This window comes from Macaca fascicularis, chromosome 19 (genome assembly GCF_037993035.2).
Source record: "Macaca fascicularis isolate 582-1 chromosome 19, T2T-MFA8v1.1".
Taxonomy (NCBI): Eukaryota; Metazoa; Chordata; class Mammalia; order Primates; family Cercopithecidae; genus Macaca; species Macaca fascicularis.
Window position 1 is genome coordinate 2847635 of NC_088393.1, and position 18022 is coordinate 2865656.

Genomic DNA, 18022 nt, shown 5'->3' on the forward strand with positions numbered 1-18022 from the left:
GGGGGCCCCTGGGGCATGAGGGCAGGGAAGCTCTTTCTTGAAGGTCTTGCTGTGGAGGGAGTCCTGCTGGGGGCGGCATGGGCTCACTCAGCCCTCCTGAGTGGGGCTGGGCTGTCCCGCCCCATGAGCCTGCCACCCTGCCCCGGCTTCCCCCTCACCACGTGCATGCAGCTCTGTGGGCCCCTGAGAACTGAGCTGGCCGGGGCGAGAGGGGACCACCTCAGCCTGCTGCAGGCGGTGGGAAGGAAGGCGGGGTTCCAGGTGGGCGAGTCAGGTGAGGTGCGGCGGGAAGGAAGGCAGGGTTCCAGGTGGGCGAGTCAGGTGAGGTGCGGCGGCGAGGAAGGCGGGGTTCCAGGTGGGCGAGTCAGGTGAGGTGTGGTGGGCTCATGGCTCTTTCATAGGGCTCGTGGCACCTGATGGGGGTCCCTTGGTGTCGGCGCCCCGCTCTGCTGCCTCGGCCCGGAGGAGGGATGGTGGTCTCAGTGGCCTGTGTGGTCTCGGTGGTCTTGCCAGTGAGGAGAGAGGCCTGTGGTGGGAGGAGGAGCCTCCTGGGACCCCTCTGAGATGGGGCCTGTCCCTGGGGATGCTGCTTTGCTGCTTGTAGGAAATGGGGCTGGGTTGGAAACTGACCTGGGAACCTGGCGGCCACTCCACAGGTGGACGAGAGGCCCTGCAGCTGGCTCCCTGCTTCTGCTGGGAAAGGGCCTAGGTCTCAGGGGTGGAGGGGCTGGGCAGCCTGTAGCCGTGCGGTTTATGTGACATGGCCGGGCCACCCTCTGTCTGCAGTGGAAGGGCACCACGCAGCCCATGAAGCTGAACACGCGGCCGTCCACTGGGCTCCTGCGCCACATCCTGCAGCAGGTCTACAACCACTCAGTGACTGACCCCGAGAAGCTCAACAACTACGAGCCCTTCTCCCCTGAGGTGTACGGGGAGACCTCCTTCGACCTGGTGGCCCAGATGATCGACGAGATCAAGATGACCGACGACGACCTGTTTGTGGACTTGGGGAGCGGTGAGTGTCGCCCGCCACGCCCGGCTGCTGTGCACTTCCAGGCCACACGCTCTGTGCCTGACCCACACCTGCTTGGAGAAGAGTTTAACAGGGACTCGCGATGTTGGCGTGGACGGCGCTTCCTTTTCCCAAAGGCCCCTCTGTCTCGTTGTGGGTCCGTTCCTTTCCCCAGCCCTAACCTTCCCCAGAGCCCAGGGCTCTACCCAGAGAGGAGAAATCGCAGGAACCCAGTGGTTCCCAGACCAGGCCCATCCTTCCTGGTGCCCGGAGACTCTGCTTTTCCCCTGCTTCCCACCAGCGGGGGAGCTAGACCTGTGCCCCTCTGTTGCTCACTCCCAGAAACTGCCACTCGCTAGCCTGGGCCCCAGCCCAGTCCCCACCCATGCTGCAGCCCGCTGCGGTCCTTCCCTGGGCACACCTGCTCCCTTTGCAGCAGCTGGAAAGTTCCCATGCAGAGGAAAACCCCAGGTCCCTGGGCTCATGGAGGCCCTCTCGCCCTCCCTGCATCCCCGGCTTCCCTCAGTACCCCTGCGTCTGGGCCATGCCCTGCCCCTCCCAGGTTGGGGCTCAGGGTGGCCTCGGCAAGTCCCTACAGACCACCTCCCACGTGCTGGCATTCTTTCGGCCTCCCCCTGCACTCAGAGTCTGACAGGCGACAGGCTCTGCTTGTGAGGCGTCGTCTCCTCTCAACCACGGTCGGGGCCCCTTGAGACCAGGCCCCAGGTGTGGGTTTCTGGCCCTGTCTTGAGCCCCGGTGTGGCCTGGCCGAGGCATAGATGAGCAGTCAGCTCAGGAACAACCTCATCAGCCTGACTCGTTCCTGATGGGACCACCCCATCCAGGCCGGGCTGACGGGGCCACCGGCCGACAAGGGTCAGATGGCGGAGGCCCCTTCTCCACAGTGTCTACGCTGTCTCTGGGCTTCTTGGACCTCGATGGACATGTGAACCTTGTGCCTGCAGGCATGCGAGCCCCACATCTGCCTCACTCCACAGTCCTGGCTTTGACGTGGGGGAGGGGCCCCGAGGGCAGGGACCAAGAGGACCTTGCACAGACCCGGTGTGGCGGCTCACGCCTGTCATCTTAGCGCTTGGAAGGCTGAGATGGGAGGATCGCTTGAGGCCAAGAGTTCAACACCAGGCTGGTCAGCGTAGCAAGACCCCATCTATATTTACTTATTTAAATTTATTTCCAAATTTTAAAAATGCATTAAAAAGAATGTATATTGGCTGGGTGTGGCAGCTCACGCCTGTAATCCCAGCACTATGGGAGGCCAAGGCGGGCGGATCTGAGCTCCTAAGGTCAGGAGTTCGAGACCAGCCTGTCCAACATGGTGAAACCTCTTCTCTACTAAGAGTACAAAAATTAGCTGGGTGTGGTGGCACACGCCTGTAATCCCAGCTACTTGGGAGACTGAGGCAGGAGAATTGCTTGAACTTTGGAGGCGGAGGTTGTGGTGAGCTGAGATCACATCACTGTACTCCGGCATGGGTGACAGAGTGAGACTCCGTCTCAAAAAAAAAAAAAAAAAAAAAAAAAGGCATATCTGGCTGGGATCAGTGGCTCCTGCCTGTAATCTCAGTGCTTTGGGAGGCTGAGGTGGGAGGATTGCTTGAGCCCAAGAGATTGAGGCTGCAGTGAGCCAGGATCTCACCACTTGCAGTCCAGCTTGGGCGACAGAATCAGACCCTGTCTCAAAAACAAAAAATTAAAAAGGCGTATATGTTTTAGATGACAGCCTAGCACTTGCCGGCCCGGCTCTGGGCCCCTGTCCCTGTGTGCTTCTCTTCCCGCTGCTGTGGTGGTAGCGGTCTGTGCCTGCTGTGGTTGTGCCGTGGTTCATTCCCTGGAGCGCAGAGCTGCCTAGCAGGGGAGGAGAGGCGGCTTGACACCCCCAGTGTGTGCTGCTGCCTCCGCCCTCCTGACGCTGGCACATCTGCAGCCCCCGTTCCCTCCTCCTCCCTTAGAGCCGGGGGTTGCTGGGTTGTGTGCTGACGCTGTGAAACCGCGGCGGCCGGGAGACTGTCCTGGCTGCAGGGGCTCCTCACTGCCTCTCCCACCCCACATCGAGTCTCAGTCCAGTCCCGCTCATGAGCCTTCCTGGGGTGCCGTGAGATTTCATCAGCCAGGTTGCTCTGTGTCTGTGTGGTGGTGACGCAGGGATAATTTGAGGTGAACGGGAGCCTTTCCAGACCTGCCAAGTCTCGGGCAGCCCTGTCTGAACAGTGAACACCACGTAGGGCCTTTAGACTCAAAATGAATTCTGGGTTTCGGGGGCCACCAAGTAATGTCCATGGATGACACGTTGTGATGACTATCCCCTCATGGGGGCTCTAGTGGGGGCCTGGTCTCACCCTGAGTGACCTTGGAGCATCGGATATGTGTGGAGACTTGTGGCCTCCCCTGTGGGTCTTCATGGCTGCATCCTTGTGGCCTCTGTCTCCGAGGCTGTCATGGCCTCCCGGGTGGCATCTGAGTGCTGTGTGGTATCTGATGGATCTCTCTGATCACAGGTGTGGGCCAGGTTGTGCTCCAGGTCGCCGCTGCCACCAACTGCAAACATCACTATGGCGTCGAGAAAGCGGACATCCCGGCCAAGTATGCGGAGGTGAGCAGGTCTGGGCGCCAGGGTGTGTTGGAGGCAGGGGGCCATCAGAGAAAGTGATGCCCTGGGTGCCTCCACCCCACTGCTGTGGGACTTCCGAGTCTGGGCGGCGTTCTTTCCAGGCCCAAGACGTCTTAGCTGCCTGCAGGGTGTGCCTGTGAATAGGGTGCCCGCATGCCCTCACGGCCCATCCCAGGCCGGCCCTCCAGGCCTGCCCAAGCGCTGCGTGGGCGTCTCTGAGCCTGTTTCACAGCACGTGCCACAAGTGAGGCGGGAAGTGCTCAGCTCCACCTCATGGCACAGCCCTCTGAGAAGTGGGGTGTTTTGGGTGGCCTGCCCAGGCGGGCGCGTTGAGGCCCCACTGCCCTGAGAGTTTGTAATGGGCGTTTGGTTTCTTTCCTTCCAGACCATGGACCGCGAGTTCAGGAAGTGGATGAAATGGTATGGAAAAAAGCATGCAGAATACACAGTGAGTGCCATCGCTCCGCCCTGGCTCCCATCGCCGGCCCCATCCCCGCTCCCACCCTCCTCTTAGCCCCTCCTTTCTTGCCAATGTTGGCACATGGCTTTTGGCACATGGCGTGCCCCCTGGAGTCCCCTCTGGTTCTTATAGGGCTGCCTGGGCGTGGCCTCTGAGCCCGCAGCAGGTGCCTCTGTTGGCACTGTCGCTCCCATCCTCTGTGACATGGCTTCTGTCCCTCGGCAGCGTGCGGTGCACAGAGGCGGTTCAGGGAACGGGCTCGGGGCTCCCCGGAGCGGAGGCCTGTGGGACAGGCTGGGTTCTGGGCTGGTTGCAGCGTCCTTGGGGTGTCATCCCTCACTGGGGACAGCCTTGTTTGGACGGTTTCCTGGTCCTCAGTGCCGTGTTCTTCATGACAAGCCGGCAACCTCAGGGTGGGCAGTGTTCTCTCCCGCCCTGTCGTGATGCGGTCTGAGGTGCTCCTCCCGTGTGCCCTGTGGATGGCGCCGCGTGTGGCTGTCCCTGCGGGGTGTGCACTCCCCTCGATGGCTGAGTGGCGGTGGGATGGGAGTGGGCGTGGGAAGGGGATGCTCTTTAGGGAGCAGGAAGGACGGTTTTCCTGACCCAGGTCGGGTGATTACTGGGCCACAGCTTCCAGGAGTAGCTGCCACTCCTGCATCCTCCCTGGACTCCTTCCCACCCCGTGCTAAGTCCTTAGATACCAGGCTCCACCCTGGTCCTTTCCACACAGAGGCCTGCAGAGCTGGGTCCTTCCTTGACCTGTGCTCTCCTCCTCTCAGTCCCAGCTGCCCAGGAACTCACCTGTGGTGGAGTCTGACGGCGCTTGGGGCCCATTGGCTCTGCCTCCCAGCAATGTCTCAGACCTGCGGACTCCATCCCCTCCCCGCCCTCGTGGGGTGTGGGCTCGGTGCTGGCGCAGCTGCTCCTGTGATGTGGATTGGAGGGTGGCTTGGGGTCTGGGGTGCAGGAAGGTGGGTGCTTCCTGTTCTAGACTTGGAGCCCCTGGAGTACAGAGCCCACAGCCCCTTGAGTCCTGAGGGGCCTCCCTGACAAGGCGGAAGGAGTGCTGGGCAGGGCGGTCGCCAGGTCACCACCTTGGGAGGACGATGGCGCAGGAGTCGCTAAGCTGCCCAGCAGGGCAGCTCAGGACGGAACATGGCAAGGCCAGCTCGTGATCCCAGGTGCCTGCGGCAACACGGTTCCTGGGCGGAATCTGCACGTTTGAGAAGCAACAGAAACAAGGTGTTCAGAGGTCCTGTTGTCAGTCGACTCTCACAGTTCAGAGGGACCAATGAGGGACACAGGTGGCGTACAGTTCCAGTCCCCTCCTAGGCGGTGCCCGCCCCTCACTGTCTCCTCAGCAGGGTGGGTGGAGGTGTGGCCAGGCCTGTGTACCCTCCCCTCTGTCTGGAGCTCCCTGCCGAGGCGCCCTCTGTGGGCCTGTCAGTCGGGTCCTTCCTCAATTCGCTGTGAGGCCTCGGCATTCCTGTCATTGCCACGAGTGGGCGTGCATCCTGCCTAGCACGCATCCCTGGCCCCCAGCTCAGACCTCTCCATGCTGTCCCACAGCACAAGTGAAGGCCAGAGTCAGGGTGCTGGGCCCTGATCCCTTGCCGGCTGGTTCTGCCCTGGGTGTCCTGGCTGTGGTGGTCTGAGCAGATGAACCTGAGTGGGGACACAGATGCATGGTCCAGGCAGGCCATCTTCCCCTGCGAGGCCTGACATGGGCTGCAGTGGCAGGGACACCTGAGTCAGGCAGTGTCCTTCTTTGCATCCTCAGGGAGGGAGCTGCTGGCTGGAAACTTTTGTTGTTGTTTTTTAGAGGCAGGGTGTTGCTCTGTTCTCCAGGCTGGAGTGCGGTGGTGCAATCATAGCTCATTGCAGCCGTGAACTCCTGGGCTCAAGTGATCCTCCCACCTCAGCCTCCTGAGTAGCTGGGACTGCAGGCGTGCACCACCACACCTGGCTAATTAAAAAAATAATGTGAGCAAGACACAGTGGCTCACGCCTGTAATCCCAGCACGTTGGGAGACTGAGGCGGGCGGATCACCTGAGTTTAGGAGTTCAAGACCAGCCTGGCCAACACGGTGAAACCCCGTCTCTGCTAAAAATACAAAACCTGGCTGGGCATGGTGGTACGCACCTGTAATCCCAGCTACTTGAGGGGCTGAGGCAGGAGAATCACTTGAACCCAGGGGGCGGAGGCTACAGTGAGCCGAGATCGCACCCCTGCACCGAAGCCTGGGCGATAGAGCAAGACTTTGTCTCACACACACACACACACAAATTGTAGCAACGGGGTTTCACAGTGTTGGCCAGGTTGGCTTAAACTCCTGTGTTCAAGCCATCCTCCTGCCTTGACCTGCTAAAGTGCTGGGATTACAGGCGTGAGGGTGCCTGGCTGCCTCCGTGTCTTTTTGAGGCTTGACAGCCCATTTCTTTTTATTGCTGAATAGTAGTCCATAGTCTGGATGTGCCACAGTTAATTCACCCACTCGCCTGCTGAGGCCATCTGGGCTGCTTCCACAGTTCGGCAGTTATGAGCACAGCTGCAGTAAAGGTCCGTGTGCAGGTTTCTGTGTGGGTGCAGGAGCTCCACTCCTGTGGGTAGACACCAGGCAGCACGATTGCTGGATCGTCTGGAAAAACCGCCAGACTGCCTCGCAGTGAGTCTACACCATCTGCGTTACCTCCAGCGGTGAACAGGAGTTTCTGTTGCTCCATGTCCTGGCCGGCGCCTGGTGCCATGAACATCTAGGGAGGTCATTGATACTTTCTCTTCCCCTCATCTCCTGAAGCCTTGCTGCAACATGAGCTCCTGGAGTTCTTACCGATTCCTTGTGGTTTTCGTTTTCTTTTTTTTTTTTTTTGACATCAGAGTCTTGCTCTGTTGCCCAGGCTGGAGTGCAGTGGCACAAGCTCAGCTCGCTGCAACCTCCGCCTCCTGGGTTCAAGCGATTCTCCTGCCTCAGGCTCCCGAGTAGTAGGGATGACAGGCGCCCGCCACCATGCCCAGCTAATTTTTGTATTTTTAGTAGGGACGGGGTTTCACCATGTTGGTCAGGCTGGTCTCAAATTCCTGACCTCATGATCCGACTGCCTCTGCCTCCCAAAGTGCTGGGATGACAGGCGTGAGCCACCGCGCCCGGCCGCCTCGGCGTTTTCTGCACTGACACTTGTGTCGCCTGCAGACACGGAGCTTTGCCTTTGCCTTCGCAGTCCCTGCCCCTTTCCTCTCCTTTTCCTGTCCTCTTGTACTGGCCGGCGTGGGCATTTCCCATGCGATGTGAGTCATGGGGCAAGACGGTTACCCTTCCCTGCCCCGCTCTTGGTGGGCAGCTGAGCACCTGGCCATGGAGCACGGTGTTAGTGGCGGGCTTGTGTGGATGCTGTCCCTCGGGTGGAGGACAAGCCCGCAGTCCTGAGTGTGCAGCACGCGTTTTTTCGCTGCTGCTTCTAGTGTCAGCGCAGTGCTGTGGTTTCCATTCCTCAGCCTGTTGCTGTGATGGGTTTCCAGTGTTGAACGTGTCCCACTTGGTCAGCGTGCGATCCTGTTTATCCGAAGCGGGATTCTGCTGGCTGATGGGCCGCTGAGGTGTTTTCTGCCGTGGTGGGAGCCGCGGTCTGCAGTGCTTCCTTGCGGCCGCACCTGTCTGGTTTGGTCTCTGGGTGGTGCTCCCTCGGCTTCTGTTCTGCTGTGTATGACCAGGACTTGTGCACCCAGGGCTGCGGGCCCAGCTCTCCTTCCCTTTCTTGTGCTGATTGTTCCCGAATGCCCTGCCCACAGTGGAAGCTGTGTGGTGTCCTGGGCCCTGGGTCCACTTGCACTCCGGCCGGAAGTTCCCACGTGGGTTCCTGGCTGTGGCAGGAGAGCCACACAGATCCCGGCACAGAGGATGGAAGCCCTCGCCGTGGTTCCCAGCGATGGCCAGGAGGGCGCCACGGTGCCTTCCTCCGCGCGGTCTGACCGGGCTGAGCCTTGCTCAGGAGAGGGTGGCTGTCAGGTGCGGGGGCTGCCCCAGCGCTGCTCCCCCTTCTGCCTCATCTCGTCAGCGTCAGGGTCAGCACCCTGCTTCTAGGGCCTGGGTCCGCAACATGGCTGAGCAGCGTGGTGTCTCCTATGGCGCAGGCGCTCCCGGCGTGGAGCTGCGTTCGTGGTCTGAATTCCATGCGGGTTTAGGTACTCACGGTCGGGCCAGTGGCTCCTGAGATGTGTCTAGGAGCATGATTTGGGGGGAAGGATGGCATTCCTCAGGGCTTTGGTAACGTGTCGGAAAGAAGCTGGTGGTGGGGAAGGCAGGTGTCAATACCAGCCTCCGCCTCTGGCATCCGTGCTGTGTACAGCCAGCTCCGCTGCGGAGGGTGGCCAGAGAGGCTTCTCCCGACTGTCCCTTGCCCTTTCTGAGGGGAACTTCCATTCTGATGTTGGAGGAAACCCTCAGAGCAGCTCTCTGTGGCTTTGCCCGTGCTCTGCTTGGGAGGCTCCAAGTCCTCCTGCCTGGAGCGGTGTCACCAGCGAGGCTCCCAGAGACCCACACTCCCGGTTCCTATGGGGCCGGGGTTCCAGACTCCAGAGGGAAGCAGGGTTGCACATAAACCATGGCGTTTGCAGGAACAGTTTGGCCCCAGAGCCTGCCCTGTCATGGAGCGCAGGGGACCCCAGGGTGGGTTCCCAGCCCCAGGCCTGCGATGCGAGCCCGGGTCTGCTGAGTGCTGCTCAGGACTTGGGATTTGAGTCATTTCCTGGGTGGCTTGTCCATGGGGAATGAGGGATGTTCACAGGGTCTGTCAGGTGTAGAGAGGGAGGAGACGGGTGTCGGGGCAGCCCAGCACCTGCAGAGGCTCAGGATGGCCTGTCTGCACCTCCCGTCCCGCCGCCTCCCTCCTGGGAACTTCCCCTGGCCTTGGAGAGCAGAGGATATATAGCTGCTCCTGGCTGGGGCGGGCGGCCCTGCCCTCTGGATCTGCATCTGCGTGGACGGGTGGCCCTGTCCTCCGGGCCTGGAGCGGGGGTGTTCCCGTCTCTCTCGGGCTGGGTGAGTGGGCCACCCTGTTGCTTGGGGCAGCGGCTTGCTTGTGGGACCTTCTCTGCTCAGGGACTCCCCCCCATCCTGAGAGACACTTGGTGGGCACTGGGCCTGTGGCTGCTATGAAAGAAGTGTTGCGGGTCCTCCCTCGGCCCTTGGGGTGCAGGTGTGGGCTTCTTCGACCGTGACTCAGATTGCCCTGACCCCCAACTACTCCGGCCCCCAGCATGTCTGTGGATGGGCCTGTCCCGGACATTTCACAGAAATGGGATCACACACTGTGTGGCCTTTTGTGTCTGGCGTCGTCTCTCACTGAGCATGACGTCCTCAAGGTGCATCTGCGCTGTGGCCTGGGTTGGAGCCTGGCTCCTGCTCCTGGCGGGGTCCTGCTTCCGTGCGCACGGCCTTGCTGTGCTCTGTTGATCTTTCATCTAATGGACTCTTGTCTGCTTCCACCTTTTGGCTGTGGTGAGTTGTGCTGGCTTTTGGAGGCATTTGTGTCGGGCTTTTGCGTGGGTATGTTTCTTTCTCTGGGAATGGAGGTGGTGGTGGTTTTGAAGGATTTGAAAGGCAGGGTCTCAGTTATCCAGATGCTACTATGTTGGGCAGCTAGGTTAATAAGAGGCGTTTCCTCCTGGACGGTGCTTGGTCTTGAGGTCTGGAGGTAGACCGGCGTCGGGCTGCAGCTGGCTTTGCTGTGAGTGCGGCGTGGAGCTGGGGGACAGCGCTGCTCTTAGCTCAGCAGCGCACAGGGGCGGACACCCCCAGGGACTGGCGGCTCAGCTTCACAGTGTGCATGTTTCTTGCGGTTGGTGAGGGAGGGACAGAGCTCGGCACTAGGCTTTCCTGGCCTGGCCAAGTGTTGCTGCCTGCCGTGGAGAGTGCCCCCCAGCGTCCCGCCACCTCCCTCAGGCACTGCCTGGAGCCAGCATGGTGGGGACTGCAGGCCCTGCCTTGTGGCGCCCCTGCTGGCCACTTCTGGTCCTGGGAGTGGCTGCAGCCCCTGATTTTGAGCTTACATTTCTAGGAGACTGCAGCATGGCTGGCAGGTGTGTGTTGGTGTGGCTGTGGTCCCCTTGGCTGGGCCTGGCCTCCCCAAGTGGATGCTGGAGCACGAGGACCTGTCCCGGCTTCTCAGGAGGTCCTGCCTGTTCTCTGCGCGTCCCTCTCGCCTGCCCTTCTGCCTGCAGTTCCCAGGGCTGCAGCCGGTGGGGCCTGGGCGTCCTCCTGCTCCTTCCCTGCAAGCAGAGCTGTGCTCATTTCATTCTTTCTTCACAGGGGCCGGGCGGGCTGGGGCTGCCAGGGAGGCTGGGGGTCCCCACTCATGCCTGTTTTCTCTTTTCAGTTGGAGAGAGGCGATTTCCTCTCAGAAGAGTGGAGGGAGCGAATCGCCAACACGAGGTATGGCCGGCATGGGGCGTGCGGGGCATGTGGGGTATATGCTCACGGGCGGGCAGTGGCCATGGCACTGGAGTCCGGGAACGGCCCCTCACTCCTGCGCTGGCTGTGTCAGGAAAGAGGCCGGTGGGGACAGGAAGGGCGCCTTTCCCTCACCCTGGGTCTCCCTCTGAGGGCGCGCAAAGCGGACATGCCCAGCAGATGTGCCCAGCAGAGCCCCTGTCAGCCCCTGCAGACCCTGCTGGCAGTGAGCCTGTTCCTGCTGCCCTATCCCCTTGACTTTCTCGCCTGGGTTCCTGGGCCTCCTCCCCGCTCAGGCTTGGTCTGGGGGTCTTCCTGTCTCCGTGCGTCCCTCCTGGAGTGGCTGGCCCCCACACAGTGTGCACAATGGTCCCAAGCCATCTTGGCGCTGCCTGGGCTTGCCCCCTCCGCGCCGCCTCTCACCCAGGCCCAGGAGCTCAGGGCACTGTCCAGGTCCCTCCCCACTGCCACCTGTTTGTCCTGGTGGCTACCGGCTCTGTGTGGCTGGGCTGGGCCCCTGTGCTCTCCACTGCCCAGCATGGGTGTGGCCACGGTGCTCCAGCGTCTGCCAGGGACCCTGGGGGCCCAAGGCTCTTGTGAGAGCAGCCGGCGAGGTGGGGTCAGCAGCCGGCTGGGCCCTGCTCCCCCAGTCCCGCTGTCCTCCCTGCTCCCCTTGTCCTCCCAGCATTCCTTGTCCTCACGTCCCTTGTCCTCCCTGCATTCCTCGTCTTCCCCACATTCCTCGTCCTCCCCATGCCCCTCGTCCTCCCTGCATTCCTCATTCTCCCTGCATTTCTCATCCTCTCCATGGCCCTCGTTCTCCCTGCGTCCCTCGTCCTCGCCACGCCTCTCATCTTCCCCACACCCCTCCTTCTCTCTGCATTCCTCTTCTTCCCCATGCCCCTTGTCCTCCCCGCACCCCTTGTCCTCCCTGCCCCCTCGCTCCTGCTGTCTTCCCTGTGCTTTTCTTCCTCTCGGGTGTGCTCATGGCTTATGGTTAAGTGTCCCCCATGGAAAGGGTTTGGGGTACAAGTAGAAAATGGGGGTTTTTTTTCCCAAAAGGTTCCTAGGTTTGCTCTTCTGTGTGAACTTCTATTTGGGTTGGGGCACTGTGCCCACCGGCGGGTGTTCTGCCATCTGGAGGGCATCATGCTGACCCTGTGGTATCCCCATCCCATGGAGTGGTGGTGGGAGCACAGGGGGACCTGCAGTGGTCAGGCCGTGATTGCTGTCTTGTAACAAACTCTTAAGCCGAGAGGCCGGGCGTGGTGGCTCAAGCCTGTAATCCCAGCACTTTGGGAGGCCAAGACGGGCGGAGCACGAGGTCAGGAGATCGAAACCATCCTGGCTAACACGGTGGAACCCCGTCTCTACTAAAAAAAAAAAAAAATACAAAAAACTAGCCAGGCGAGGTGGCGGGCGCCTGTAGTCCCAGCTACCCCGGAGGCTGAGGCAGGAGAATGGCATAAACACGGGAGGCGGAGCTTGCAGTGAGCCGAGATCCGGCCACTGCACTCCAGCCTGGGCAACAGAGCAAGACTCCGTCTCAAAAAAAAAAAAAAGAAGGCGAGAGATTTCCTGGCATCCCGTTGACATCTGGGCTTGGTGCAGGCTCTCGCAGTTCCTCTCTAGGAGCTGCCAGCCTCGCTGCCTTGCTGGGTAGCCCCAGCCCTGGGCTCAGCCTGCTCTGGCTCTGGGCATAGCGTACAGATCTTGACCAGGAGGGGCTCCTCCCACAGGTTGCCCGCTGACTGTGGGGCCTCGCACTCTGGCCTCAGCCTGTTTTCCCTTTCCTGTGTCTCACCCACGATGGCGGTGGCTTTGGAGGTGGCATCATGGAGTTTGCTTCTCTGAACACCCAGTTACCCAGGTCTTTCTGGCTCATGCCGCTCAGCCGCCTTGGCCACCTGAGCTCAGCCAGCCTTACGTCTAGCCTCCCTAAGTGCAGTCCTGAGTGGGGAACACAGGCGGCCCCAGGACCCTCATTTGAGGATGGTGGCCTGGGAAAGCTGTGCGGGGCCTGCATGGGAGGGAGCCTCCGGTTCCCCGCTGCTCGCCAGGGGGTCTGAAACGCTGCCAAGGGCGCCTCGCCTGGGGCCCGTTGTCTGCGGTGTCTGCGGTCTCTGCGGCGGTTGAGCGGGAGCCTCTGCTTGGTGCCCCTGTGGCAGTCCAGCCCCCTGCTGGGCCTCTGTTTTTGGCCACCTGCCTTCTTCCCTCGGCCTTTGGGTCCTTCACGGCTGCTCCTCCTGCATTGTGTGGGCTGCTCGTGAACCTTCCCAGATCACTGGACTCCAAGATTCACGATAAGGGACTTGGCCCCGAAGCCCGCCCCTCTGTTTTCGGCCCCACTCAGAAGAGGCCGCAGTTGTCTTTTCCCTGCACCTGAAACCCACGGTGTGCGCTTGGCGGTGTGGGCTTGGCCCTGGAGGTGGCGGGCGGGTGTGGGCAGGGCCTGGCACCGACAGCAGCGGTTGTTGGCTCTGCCGGGTGGCTGTGCCCGTGAGACGAGCCTTCATGGCACTGAACTGGAGTATTGTTTTGCAGTGTTATATTTGTGAATAATTTTGCCTTTGGTCCTGAGGTGGATCACCAGCTGAAGGAGCGGTTTGCAAACATGAAGGAAGGTAAGGCGCCCTCCTCACCGGTCTGTGCTGGTGTGACGTGATTGAGGAAGGGCGGCGGCCGGGAGGTCCCCGCAAGTTGTCCTGCAGAAGGCAGCTCAGACTTGGGGTCCTTAGTCCCCTGGGAGCCAGGCAATCTTCCTTCGTGCTTTTTTTTTTTTTTTTGTTGAGACAGTTTTGCTCTGTCTCCCAGGCTGGAGTGCGGTGGCATAATCTCTGCTCACTGCAACCTCCGGTTTCCAGGTTCAAGCGATTCTTCTGCCTCAGTCTCCCAAGTAACTGGGACTACAGGTCCGTGCCACCATGCCCAGCTAATTTTTGTTTTTATTTTATTTTATTTATTTTTTGAGATAGAGTCTTGCTCTGTCCCCCAGGCTAGAGTGCAGTGGTGTGATCTCAGCTCACTGCAACCTCTGCCTTCTAGGTTCAAGCCATTCTCCTGCCTCAGCCTCCCAAGTAGCTGGGACTACAGGCACACGCCACCATGTCCGGTTAATTTTTGTACTCTTAGTAGAGACGGGGTTTCACCATGTTGGCCAGGCTGGCCTCGAACTCCAGACCTCTGGTGATCTGTCTGCCTCGGCCTCCCAACATTTTAGGATTACAGGCGTGACCGCCACGCCCGGCCCTGGAACCTTCTTGCGTTGAGCCTGTAGCTGATCACCCGGGGCGAGAGCGAGAGTCCCCTTTGTTCTTGACCTGAGCACGTGGAACGCGGTGTCCAGAATGAGCAGGAGCGGGGCTCTCAGCTGTTTTGTTTTCTCCCTCCGGAGAAAGGTCACCAGGCCCATGCAGGGCCCTTCATGCTGTTTTCTGAACCCCAAGCCCTGGCGTAGTCTCAGGAGCGGATGACTCAACCCATCACATCAATTCCAGTCCTGCAGTTGAGGGTGGGACCCAGATCACAGCCTGTGGAGTGCCCCTTCCCCTAAACATGGAGACTGAGCGTGCCATTGTCCCCCAACCCCCGCCAGCCCCCCAGCAGGACGCAGGGCAGGTTTGGGGTCTTCCTTGCGGGGATTGTGCTGCCTGCCTTCCGAGGCTCTCCCCCAAGCCTTGCAGCAAGCACCACCTCTGTGTACTGGCGGATGTGGCTTCCAAAGCCACTGCTAGACTCGGACACAGGTGCTCTGGAGGTGCCCCTCTCCCTCCCGACTGCTTCCCGCCTGTCCTCTCTAGGGAGGCCTCCAGAGGCTGGGGAGAACCGTGGTGGGCTCTTCAGCCTCTCAAACAAAACCCAGAGGGTCTGCAGCTGCCTTCAGCACCAACGCCCCACAACCATGGGGGTCTGGAGGGTGCTTGTGTGCATGTGTCTGTGAGTGTGTGTCTGTGTCTCTGCATGCCTGTGTCTCTTGTGTGTGTGCCTGCGTGTCTGCTTGCGTGTCTCTGCGTGCGTGTCTGTGTCTGCATGTCTGTGCCTGTGTGCATGCCTGTGTTGCGTGCCCGTGTGCCTCCCTGTCTATGTATGTGTTTGCTTGTTGTTTCTGTGTGTGCATGTAGGCCTGCGTGTCTCTGTGCATCTGTGTGCCTTGCGAGTTTATTTGATATCTGTATGTGTGTGTGTGCGTGTGGCAATGGTGTTTCTGAATTATCATAGAACCACATGGGGACACCATGCTTCCCCGCCCAGTCGCCCCCACAGCTCAGCAGCACTCCGGGCCTCCCTGCACTCTGCGATCGCACGCAGGAAGGCAGCAGCGGCTGCAGGCCACTCCTGTCCACCCCCCGTGGTCCCCGCACCTGCTAGAACGCCTCTTCTGGCTGTTTCTCGCTAGCTTTCTCTGCACGCTCAGGCGTGGTGGCTGGGTCAGGGTACTGCAGTGGTGTCTCCTGTCCAGCCCTGCCCTGTTTTGAAGGGAGTGGCCAGCAGCACTGATTCTAGGGACCCTGATGGTCCCAGACGTGCCCGTGAGCATCTGTCAACCTGGCTCTGCAGCCATTTGACTTGGCCCTGCTCATGGCTGAGGTCCTCTCGTAGGGATACTGGCCTAACCCGTGTGCCCAGCCTGGCCCCGGAACTGCCCTTCCTGCCCCTCCTGAGGGGAGTGGCGTGCAGAATGCCAGGCCTGGGCTGGCGCGGCATCCGGGAGGAGAGCTGGGATGGCGGGGTGTGCGTGTGTTTAAATGGATCCATTTTGACTTTTACTTTTTTTTGTTTTTTGAGACGGAGTCTCGCTCTGTCGCCCAGGCTGGAGTGTAGTGGCATGATCTCAGCTCACTGCAAGCTCCGCCTTCCGGGTTGACGCCATTCTCCTGCCTCAGCCTCCCGAGTAGCTGGGACTACAGGCATCTGCCACCTCGCCTGGCTTATTTTTTTTTATTTTTAGTAGAGACGGGGTTTCACCGTGTTAGCCAGGATGGTCTTGATCTCCTGACCTCGTGATCTGCCCACCTCGGCCTCCCAAAGTGCTGGGATTACAGGCGTGAGCCACCGCACCTGGCCAGCGTAGTGGGTTTTGAAGAAACTGCCTTACACATGTTGGCTGGCCTTGCCTTGCCTTCCTCATTTAACAGGAAATCCTGGGAATCATACTGGACAGCGCAAGCTCCTTTCCTGGCACATCTTGCAGCAGTGGCTGCCCAGGGCTCTTCTGCAGCCGCGTCCCCCGCTGGGCTGAGTTGCTCCTCTTTTGGGAGGTTCCTGTGCAGAGCCCATTTCACGCAGGGAAGCCCTGGCTCAGGGTCTGTGAGGACTTGAGAACTTTTTTTCTTTTTTTGGGGCTGGTAGGGGCGTTGAGTCTCGCTGTATCATTCAGGCAAGGAGTATAGTAGCTGTATCTTGGCTCACTGCAACCTCCGCCTCCCAAGTTCAAGCAATTCTTCTGGCTCAGCCTCCCGATTAGCTGGGATTACAGGCATGCACTACCACACCTGGCTAATTTTTGTATTTTTTTAGTAGAGACAGGGTTTAACCCTGTTGGCCAGGCTGGTCTGGAGCTCCTGGTCTCAGGTGATCCACCTGCCTTGGCCTCTCAAAGTGCTGGGGTTACAGGCGTGAGCCACCACACCACGCCAAGAACGTTTTTTAAGAAACGTTATTTGTAGGAGGTTGGGCACGGTGGGTCACGCCTGTAATCCCAGCACTTTGGGAGGCCGAGGCAGGCGGATCACCTGAGGCCAGGAGCTCCAGACCAGCCTGGCCAGCAGGGTGAAGCCTATTCTCTACTAACAATGCAAAAATTAGCCAGGTATGGTGGTGCATACCTGTAATCCCAGCTACTCAGGAGTCTGAGGCAGGAGAATTGCTTGAACCAGGGAAGCGGAGGCTGCAGCGAGCCGAGAGGCTCTGTCGCAAAAAAAAAAAAAAAAAAGTTACTTGTAGGATAGGCTTACCCTTGGAAGGTGTAGGCAGGTGGACAGGACTCGGAGCCCAGTGTGTGTGTGTTCCGTGTCGTCGCTCCTTCTCTGTCACCTTGAGTGGTGTCTGCGCTTCTGTTTCCTCTCCCCTGTGTGGCAGTAAGCAGTGTCTGTGTTTCAGGTGGCAGAATCGTGTCCTCGAAACCCTTTGCACCTCTGAACTTCAGAATAAACAGTAGAAACTTGAGTGGTAAGAAACTCTCAGCATTGTTAATGATTCACACGGGTAATTTTAACCATCTGACATGCGCTATTCCTAAGTTCCTCCCTCTTGGCCCTGTGGAAATTGGGGCTGGATCTTTCTCTGGGGTGGGGCTGTCCTGGGCACTGCAGGGTGCTGAGCCGTGTCCCTGGCGTCCACCCACTCCCTGCCAGGAGCACCCCTGGTCATGACAACCACACACTTCCCTAGAGAGCACTGTGTGCCCTGGGGGCAGCATCATTCCTAGGGGAGACCCTGGCTTTGAGGGGAGACATGAAGGATTTACGGGACTCTTGTGGACAGGGACAGGCCCGAGATGGGAAGGAGCTGGCCCCTCCTGTGCCCCCTGCCTGCCTCGCTGTGCTGTGTCTCTGTCGGCTCCCGGCCATGCTGGGCAGCACAGCCTCTTCCTGAGGGGCTTCCCTGAGGAGCGCCCCCCTGGGAGGTGCCTGTGTTGCTGGGTGCTGGCTGTTCTTGCAGCCACGATCTAAGTTGCTTCCAGATCTTCTTCCCTTCCTTTTCCATTCCACTCAGCTGGGTTTGTGGCTGTTTTTCTGAGGTTGGAGGGCCCCAGACCAGGTGCTGTTGAATAGTTCATCTCCCTGGGACGGCCTCTGTGGGCCGCTGTGGCCTGACTCAGTGTGGGATAAGAGGGAAGACGTGCAGCTCAGGCTTCTGTCCCCACACCTGCCCTTGGGTGGGTGAGGTCGGCATGGAGGGGCTGCGGGTAGACGTGGGCCCGGGCCTCACCTGTGGCTCCCACAGACATCGGCACCATCATGCGCGTGGTGGAGCTGTCGCCCCTGAAGGGCTCGGTGTCATGGACGGGAAAGCCAGTCTCCTACTACCTGCACACTATCGACCGCACCATAGTGAGTATCTTGTGCCTTTCACTCCGCCCACGTCACACCTCCCGCCTTTGTCACGTGGCCTCTGAGACCCTCCCCCAGAGCCCTGAACGCGCCCCCCCGCCCCCTCCACGGCTCAGGCCCAACTTCTCAAGGCCCCTCAGCACCGCTTGCTCCGCGGGACCCACCAGGGTCCTCCCAGGCGCTGGGCGTGTCCTGGGTGAGGGCCGAGCACGGTCTCCCCTTCTCTGCACTCAGCCCTGGGGTGAGGCGGGGCCCTCATCGTGATGCGTGACCGTAAGGGTCCTGGCCGCCATATCCAGAGGCCCCTGTGAACAGGAGTCCCACGTCCCTGTTCCCAGCTCCCTCCATGTGAGAGGGTCCTGAGCAGGGAGACGCCAGGGTCCATGGGTGGGGTCTGGGATGCTTCTTCCCTCCCTGTGTTCC

At 60.2% G+C, this 18022-nt stretch overlaps 1 protein-coding gene across 6 annotated transcripts in view; it reads left to right on the forward strand.

Moving 5' to 3' along the window:
• DOT1L (DOT1 like histone lysine methyltransferase) overlaps positions 1–18022 on the forward strand; it is a 72503-nt gene that overhangs the window by 30042 nt on the left and 24439 nt on the right. For 3 of the 6 annotated variants that reach the window (XR_012428206.1, XM_065535389.1, XM_005587455.4), the window contains exons 5-11: positions 787–1015; positions 3529–3623; positions 4027–4089; positions 10474–10529; positions 13092–13171; positions 16647–16715; positions 17493–17599. Coding sequence is in view for 5 of the 6 variants with exons in the window: in XM_065535389.1 (XP_065391461.1) it covers positions 787–1015; positions 3529–3623; positions 4027–4089; positions 10474–10529; positions 13092–13171; positions 16647–16715; positions 17493–17599 (699 nt within the window). In the remaining variant the exon portion in view is untranslated. The remainder of the gene's footprint in view (positions 1–786; positions 1016–3528; positions 3624–4026; positions 4090–10473; positions 10530–13091; positions 13172–16646; positions 16716–17492; positions 17600–18022) is intronic. The other 3 variants (XM_074025282.1, XM_074025281.1, XM_065535394.2) reach the window with 3 other exon arrangements.